This window comes from Musa acuminata, chromosome BXJ3-9 (genome assembly GCF_036884655.1).
Source record: "Musa acuminata AAA Group cultivar baxijiao chromosome BXJ3-9, Cavendish_Baxijiao_AAA, whole genome shotgun sequence".
NCBI lineage: Eukaryota > Viridiplantae > Streptophyta > Magnoliopsida > Zingiberales > Musaceae > Musa > Musa acuminata.
Genome location: NC_088357.1, coordinates 5,023,868 through 5,031,911, shown reverse-complemented (window position 1 = coordinate 5,031,911; position 8,044 = coordinate 5,023,868). Strand labels below are relative to the sequence as shown.

At 47.5% G+C, this 8,044-nt stretch overlaps 2 protein-coding genes across 2 annotated transcripts; one reads left to right on the top strand and one right to left on the bottom strand.

Moving 5' to 3' along the window:
* Positions 1-123: 123 nt before the first annotated feature.
* Positions 124-2,699, bottom strand: LOC135649271 (probable phospholipid hydroperoxide glutathione peroxidase). The gene is made up of 6 exons (XM_065167479.1): positions 2,471-2,699; positions 2,303-2,379; positions 1,432-1,493; positions 1,234-1,352; positions 460-627; positions 124-376 (listed from the first exon to the last, which is right to left on the bottom strand). Exons 1-6 carry the CDS (start codon positions 2,612-2,614, stop codon positions 344-346), a joined length of 603 nt encoding a protein of 200 aa, XP_065023551.1. The 5' UTR covers positions 2,615-2,699; the 3' UTR covers positions 124-343.
* A 1,065-nt stretch (positions 2,700-3,764) lies between these two features.
* On the top strand, positions 3,765-5,049 carry LOC103997493 (ribonuclease 3-like). The gene is made up of 4 exons (XM_009418739.3): positions 3,765-3,921; positions 4,049-4,222; positions 4,303-4,495; positions 4,576-5,049. Exons 1-4 carry the CDS (start codon positions 3,820-3,822, stop codon positions 4,983-4,985), a joined length of 879 nt encoding a protein of 292 aa, XP_009417014.2. The 5' UTR covers positions 3,765-3,819; the 3' UTR covers positions 4,986-5,049.
* The last annotated feature ends 2,995 nt before the right edge of the window (positions 5,050-8,044 follow it).

The following is an 8,044-nucleotide window of genomic DNA, read 5'->3' as shown; positions in this document are numbered from 1 at the left end:
TTAGCACAACGAAGGATTTAACTATCGATTGGGTATCAATTTTGATGAATAAATTAGTAAAAGATATAAATAAATAAATAATCATACAAATCCATGATTATCGACACTGAAAAATCATACAAATGAATGTTCAATATTGTTCTCTATTAGAACCCTTAAATACGGATCGATGTGTACCGGTCCAATTAGTATTTGAGACTATTTCTAAATTGTCACATATGCTTCCACGAAGCAATAGATCATGATAACTTTCTTCACATAGTAACAGTCGCAAAATGACCCAAGGCAATTTCCAACTAGAATCATGCATTAACAATAGTTCGATCAGCACATATACACGCGATCATGAAGTTGCCAACAGCTTCTGAATGTCCTTCTGCATGAAGAGCAATTGTGGTGATGGTAAGCTTGTTGCAGATACAAAGTTGAAAGTAAATGGCAGCTAGCAGAAAGTAGAACCTCGATTTTTAAGGGTGATGTCGTCGGTGAATATCTATCAATGACATTCCCATCTTTGTCCACGAGAAACTTTGTGAAGTTCCACTTGATGCGAGACCCTGGGAACCCACCTTTCTTTGATTTCAAGAACTTGTACAGCGGTGCTGCATTGTTGCCATTCACTTCAATCTGGAATTACATGAGCAAGATGCCAAAGTTACTCTACATTTGTGAAATTTCATAACAGCATATAATTATTATCTGTCATTATATTCATTTTGTGGTTATGTAGAACTTTTATCTGTTTCTTTGCCTTATTTTTGTGAATTTACATGAAGATACTCGATCATTCTAAAAAAGACTTGAAAGCCCTAAAATATGCATCATAGTTCTATTTCTCTGTTTCATCTTCCTTTTTGGGCAACCTTGTGAGCTGGTTGCCAAATAAGCATATGGCTTCTAAAGACACTACCAAGCAAGCAGGTGAGAGCAGAGCAGGTCGAAGACATTCTTGTACACTTCTCGAGACTTAAGCAGGCTAAGGTTGCTAGCATATAGGCCGACAGAAAGAGGATTACGGTTTTTGTCGAGCAATAACCTTGCAATAATTAAAAAAAAAAGGTTCCAGCTTTGTTTCTACAAGAAAATCTTTGAGATAGAGACAAACAAGTTGTAGCTTAAGATATTATTTTGCGGATTCTGTAGAGTCGAAAAAAAATGGGGGAAAAGTAAAATGTATTAAAGAAATTAGCGATCCCTTCTGCATGAGAGTATTCTTTGCCATAGAGCAATTACCTTATCAAATAAGGGAAACTCAGCTTTGAACACTGTGCAGGCAGTCTCCTTAATTTCTTCAATGGTTCCTGGCTCCTGACTGGCAAACTGATTGCAAGGAAATGCTAATACTTCAAATCCTGTTTAATGATTCCAACATCTTTGCATAAGAACATGAAAACATTGAACCATATAGTATGAAAAAGGAAGAAAACTGACCCTTATCTTTGTACTTGTCGTAGAGAACATTCATTTCCTTGTAGTTGGAATTTGTGAAACCACTGCAATAATCAAGAGTCGGAATCAGAGTGAGGCAGACAAACAAATATCCGAAGACCAAAATTACTGCAATAGTTTTAGCTTCTAAGCAAAAAGCAATTGATACTTGCAACTGCAACACAGGAAAGGTACATAGCAACCAGGTTATAGATAACAATATCTCTTTATGTGCAGGATTGATTACCTTGCATCTTGTTATTTGCTTGGAAGTCTCAAATAGAGCAATCCCTAAACACAACCGCTCATAGTTCATCAAAAATTTTCCAGGGCACTCAAGATTTCCATTCAATAAAATTGCTTGTATTCGATTAACTAAAGCTTATATATTAAATTATTCTTCATAAACACAAACTTTATGACCAAGAACAAACTGATACTCTGCCCTTCCTTTTTTCCTTTTAGCAGATCTTCCCACATTCATGACCACAAAGGGAGCAAACCTTAACCCCCCTCTTGTGCATGAAAGTGAAATTTACAAACATTTCCAAATTGTTTACTGAGACTCTATAGGACCCTGCAAGCTAGACAATTTCACTACCATCCATGCTTTGAGATGAAACAATTAAACCACTTTGCAAAATTTCATAGTAAATCAGTGTGCTGCACAATCTTAGATTTCCCTTTTCTACACCGAATGCTCCCTTCAGTCCTAAATGCAGCAAATGAGATCAGGAAAGTAAACCCTAATTCAATACCCAAGGAAGGAAGGACACAACCATCAACATTTTTCTGTCATGCATGCATTCGGTGTTGTCCAAAGACCCCAGTTGTACTGTAATATGCATTAGAAAAGCTTGGCATCGGCAAATACCACTTGGAAGCAACGTTGACAATGAGAAGAACCTTCCCACTGTAGCTGCCCAGGTTGACATCATTCCCGTCCATATCCTGCGACATCCAACAGATCATCTTGAGAAATAAGGTAAAAGAAGGCCAAAGAAGAGGAAGAGGGGAGAAATAAATCGAAGCCATGGCATACCTTCACAGCGATGTCATACAAGGATCCGGGAATATCTCCGGCCATTTCTTGAAGAGGAGGAGACGGCCAGTCGAAGAAGAAGAAGAAGAGGACGGCGACAGCCAGGATCAGGGCGGAGAAGGCCCAGCTCCGGATCGGATGCATCGGTACGGCCGACGGCGTAAAAGGGAAGAGAAAGGAAGAAGATTCGGCGAGACCTTACGGACCTTTGCATTGTTCGAGTCTTCGTTCTCAGTTCCGATCACACAATAATGTCAACAGGCATAAATTTTTATTTAATAAATTTAAATTATTATTTAAGTAAAATAATATATTTCAAATGGACGAATATGTTTCAATAATGCATGGTTGAAAGCATGCTCAAAAATGAATAAAATATTTTACGGATTTTTTCTTGATCGATTTTTTAATGTATTATTTTATTATTATTCACTTGCTTGTGTTTTCCCTCTTGGTCTTAAAGTCTTTTAATCCCTAATATAGATGAAGAGTATATGATTATTCTAGAATCATAAAGTTTTATATTTATATATATATAGTAAATTCTCTCAAAAAAATCTTAATTTTTTTATTTTCTTTTTCCACTAGTGTCACTTTTTGTTTTATTTGCGTTAGTTATTTTCTGAAACATGAGATTATTTCTGATTTATATCGCATCATATAATCATTTTCATCTCTACCCTCACTCTCATTATGTCCTTATTTAATAAAATTATCTTTCGCTTTCAGCCTCCTCGTCCTCAATCTCCTTTTCTATTTCTTAGATTTCAAGCCCCTTACGTCGAATGAGCATGCCCTTGCTTGCTTCTGCCACACTATTTTTGTTGCTCGATCAGACAACTCAAACAACATGGGAAGAAAGTGTACGACGATGCTTAATAAGATGAGTGTATGTATGGGAAGGGTCCATGGCTGGTGGGGTTGGTTGCCTCCACCCCCACAAAAACATCGACAACATTAAGTATTGACGATGCCTTATAGTCAACGGTGGTAGCAAGGGGTGGAGATGGGATGGAGATATGAACAATCCTATAGCTATGAGAGACCATAATCAAATAAATTCCTTCTTTTTTTCCTTTGACTTTCCAACCCACTATGATGGCGAGATGCGGGAACGTCCAACATGTTTCACGTCGGTGTACGATATTTAAAGCGAAGTGCATTATTTTAAGACCCCCTGACGGCAGTCGCGGTGCATTATATTATATTATACTCATGAGAACAATATCGATGTAGCCCAACAATTATCGGCAGGTGGGTGTGTCTTCATTGTAGTGATTATATAGAGCCATCAGACTCGTCACCTCACGTAGCGTCTCTCCCCCGATCATCCTCCCCACCTCTGCAGAATGGCTGGCTCAAAGGCTCTTCCCACGTTCTGCTTCCTCTTGTGTGCCGCCTCTTGTGCGCTAGCAGCTGCTTCATACGACTACATGATCCTGTCTCTCATAGTACCTAATTCCTCTCTCTCTCTCTCTCTCTCTCTTTTGTTTCGGCTTTACAGAAAGCCTTTCTTGTGCAAACGATGACTCCTGCGGTGAACTGCTAATGAAGTCTAATGGATCGTGACTCGTGCAGTGGCCGGGGACTAGCTGCCAGCCAGGGTGGACCGGGAAGCCGACCTGCTGCGTTGACCCGCTCATCGACAACCCCGAGATAGACTTCCTGGTGGAGACCATGGAGACTTACGACAGCGCCACCGGCAAGCTCGTCGCCAACTGCGAACCCAGCTGCCGCTTCTTGATAAACCCGGTAATAGGCCTGATTGGATCTATGCAGTCGATGATCTCCGCTGCTCCCGACCCACACTGATCACTCTGCGCATGCCACAGCTTGTCGATCTGTTGGACGACTTGTACGCCTACTGGCCCAGCTTGAGCTGCCCAGCCCAGAACGGGAAGCAGGTGTGGAAGGCCGCCTGGTGTACCTTCGGCAACTGTACCAGCCTCAGCGAGGTGAATTACTTCGGCCGGGCGCTTCAGCTCCGGGCTCGAGCCGACGTCCTCCATGCCCTCGGCTCCAAAGGTAAGTAGCCCTGCCCTGCATGCCGACCACGAGCTTACAAGTGTCTGCAGCTAACGCATGGATCGGTTCCTGATCTCAAGCCATCATCCCGTCGGAGACGAAGAGCTACAGTTTGGAGGACATCGAGGACGCGCTGGTGCCCAAGATCGGGTTCTCGGCGGTGGTGGAGTGCACCACGGAGATGGGCGTGCTGAGTCGGGAATACCTGCTCTCCAGAGTCCGCATCTGCGTCTCCGCCGACGGCAAGTCTATCATCGGTTGTCCCTTCGCCAGGAAGAGCAACTGCGGCAGCAAGGTCAAGTTCTACCCGTTCACGGACGACATGCTCGGGCGCCCGCGCCATCCGGCGGCCGGCCATATCAAGTTGCCATCGGACAAGGCGATATGTGTACGATGTCATGCGGATATCATCATCATCATCTTGGCACTAAAACACGATGATTTGCCTGTGTGTAGGATGTCATCATCGTCTTGCCATATGCTGGAATAAGATGATGTTTTGTGATCTCTGTCTCTAAGATTAATCAAATAATCACATAGCATATTACCGGTCATGAACAAGTTGGGATTTTAATTAATGAAGGTAAAATTCCCATATGTTTGATGTCTGTTAGTGAACAAAAGTACCATGGTTGATGAGACAGCACAGTTTGGTCCACGGGCCGATGTCGGAAACTTCTAGTGGAATGAGTAGGATGATGAGATGGTTGTGCCTCTCGAGCGTCTCGGGCGAGGGTTGAGGCGGCAGGGTCGGCCGGGTCCTCACGAGCGGTTGGGGGTTAGCACTCCGAAGCCAACCAACCCGAGCGTCGTTTATGGCGAGATGTGTCCTCTCGTCCCTGTGATAGTTGGCAATCTTTCCCCACGACGTGGGCACACCCTTGAGATGGAAGATGCAGGTCAGCGCTGGTTGGGATCCGAACCACTGGACCACCCTCCTCTGCGCATTAGGTGACAACTTCATGGTGGAGACGCTCACAGCTCAGTGGCGATCACCTCCCTGCAAAACGGCCTTCGTCGGGTGTCTCCCGACTTTGGCCCCTCCCACGAGCAAGTCAGATTAGTTCGGATTGCCCTGTTTTTTCTTCCTCCTCCTTTTTTTCTTCTCTCCTCGGGATCGGACGAGGGTATTTATACTTGCGTGCGAGAGTTGGTTGTGCCTCAGTTCGGCGTGGCCGCTAACTTTCATGGGGGTGGGACAACTTCTTTGACGAGATGGCATCCTTAGGGGTGCTTGAGCGGCGTCAGATGGCACTATCCCAAAAGCAGACGACACCGCCCCGAGCTCTTGGGGTGGTCAAGTCGCACAATCACATAGTACCGAACTTGACGTGGCGTGCACCCCGTGGTTCTGGTGGCATATGGCGTTGCGTTCATGGCTGTTGGTTTGTGACATTTGTTGGTGATTCATCTAGAGCCAAAATATGCCCTATCACTTCTCCCCCACCTCCGGGGCGTGCCGACGGATCCCCACAGTATTTAGATTGGTCTCTGTGGGCGGCCTTCATAGGGAGAGGTTGCTGCAAGAGACCCGTCTCTTTGATCTAGAGGAAGATCTCAGTGCGGGATGTGTTTAGGGGGAGAGGTGGGGGTCTTGAGAGCAGCAGCTCTTGTCGGTTGGGCCCCCGGCGGGGAGGCGTCGAGAACGCCGAGGCCGTTCCTCGAGACAGCTCCATCCTGGGCTTCTTGCCTTCCACACGCCTCCCCGCCACTAAAGCCTCGACGACAATGTACTGATTGGTACGTAGAAGCATCTCAGAGATGGTCGTTGGCGGCTTCTCAATCAACGACCATAAGAACCTTGAAGGTTTGTGACCCATCATAAAGGCCTGCAAGATTAGAGAAGGGTGAGCATCCGAAAAACCTTGGATCTCGGTGCGAACCGTGCCACGAACTGAGAGAGCGACTCATCCTCGCGCTAAGATAGTGCAAGCAAAGTGGCCATGGAGGGCCTGGGCCGCGCGCTGGTGAGGAAGCTTTGCTCAAATTCCTCAGCCAGTTGGTCGAAGGATGAGACTGAAGCTTGGCGCAGCCGGCTGAACCACGTCCGTGCCGGGCCATGTAGAGTGGTCGGAAACACTCGGCACATCAGCGCATCGGAGGCACCATATAGGGCCATCTGGGCCCGGAATACAGAGACATGCTCCATGGGATCGAGCCTCCATCATACGTTTTCAATGTCGGGAACCTGAAGTTGAGGGGTACCGGCTTATCTTGTACTTCTTGGGTAAAGGGGGACCCGCCCGAAGTGCCCTCGCTGGGCTCACTATGCGATCTCCGAAGCTCGCGCTGGAACGCGTCCAGGTGTTGATTGACCTGGGACAACTGGGCTTTGAGTGACTCGTTCGCCGAGTCAAACGATATAGTATCGGGCTCTAGATGAGATAGGGTGGCTCGGCAAGGTGCGGGTGTCTATTGCTCGCCACGAGGCTGCCCCAACCCCGAGCTGTTCCCCGTTCGGGGGTTGCCGGACCGGATTGATCGGGGGCGTCGGGGGCTGCCCGATTTGGGGGGTGATCGGGGTGAGTGAGTGCATCATGCCTGTCATGGTCTATACTTGCTTGGTTAGGTTAAGGAATGCCTCGGGCGTCACAGTCGGGCCCCCCGAGGCGAGCCCCGGGGGGGGACAATCCTGAGTCGTTGAACAGGCGCCGGTAACGATCAAGCGTTGAAATCGGAATCCTTCCGTCCGTAGAGGCGGAGAGGGGTTGTCCTTCTGGCTCAGTGAAAGGGAGGTCGGTCGGGGGCTCCCTCCCGGGGCACGTTCCTACCAGCTGTTCCTGCGACATGGGCCCTCCTTCTAGCGCCAAAATATTAGTGAACAAATATGCCGTGACTGATATGTTAGCATGACTAGGCCCACCTGCCGACGTCGGAAACTTCTGGCGGAATTACTATCGTTTGAGTGGTTGCGCCCCTTAAACGTGTCGAGCGCCGGTTGAGGTGGCAAGGTCGGCCTGAGCCTTACTGTGAGCCCGCATTCCAAAGTTGGCCGATATGAGCATTGTTCATGGGAAGATGCGTCCTCTCATCCCCTCGGATGGTTGGGGATCCTCCTTGTGGTGTGGAAGCCTCTTGGAGATGGGAGATGCGGGCTGACACTTGTCGGGTCCGACTAGTTGGGCCACCCTCCTCTGCGTACCGAGCACCGTCCGTGTGAAGAAGACATTCGCGGCTCAGCGACGAGCACCTCCATGCAAAAAGGTCCTCGTTGGGTAAGTCCCAACTTTGGCACCTTCGACGAGCAAGTTAGATTCGTTCTAAATCTCTCCCCCTTTTCTCCCTTTTTTTGGATCAGGTCGGGGGTATTTATATCTGCGTGTGAGAATTGGTCGGGCCCTGGTCCGACATGGTCGTTGACTTTGGGGGCGGAACAACCTCTCTGACGAGATGACATCTTCGGGGGTGCTCGAGGGGCGTTAGACGACACTGCCCTAGCAGCAGACAGCACCGCCCCCAGCTCTTGGGGTGGTCAAGCCGCACAATCACACCGTTGGCGTTTGACGTGGCATGCACCCCATGATTTTGGAGGCGTACGATGTCGCGTCG

What these genes read in the sequence shown, in the direction of transcription:
- LOC103997493 (XM_009418739.3), top strand. Translation starts at nt 3,820, where the DNA reads ATGGCTGGCTCAAAGGCTCTTCCCACGTTCTGCTTCCTCTTGTGTGCC. An exon ending in ACATGATCCTGTCTCTCATA is followed by an intron (nt 3,922 to 4,048) that starts GTACCTAATTCC and finishes TGACTCGTGCAG; the next exon opens with TGGCCGGGGACTAGCTGCCA. An exon ending in CCATGCCCTCGGCTCCAAAG is followed by an intron (nt 4,496 to 4,575) that starts GTAAGTAGCCCT and finishes CCTGATCTCAAG; the next exon opens with CCATCATCCCGTCGGAGACG.
- LOC135649271 (XM_065167479.1), bottom strand. Translation starts at nt 2,614, where the DNA reads ATGCATCCGATCCGGAGCTGGGCCTTCTCCGCCCTGATCCTGGCTGTC. An exon ending in AGTTTCCCTTATTTGATAAG is followed by an intron (nt 628 to 1,233) that starts GTAATTGCTCTA and finishes ATGTAATTCCAG; the next exon opens with ATTGAAGTGAATGGCAACAA. An exon ending in CATCACCCTTAAAAATCGAG is followed by an intron (nt 377 to 459) that starts GTTCTACTTTCT and finishes CTCTTCATGCAG; the next exon opens with AAGGACATTCAGAAGCTGTT.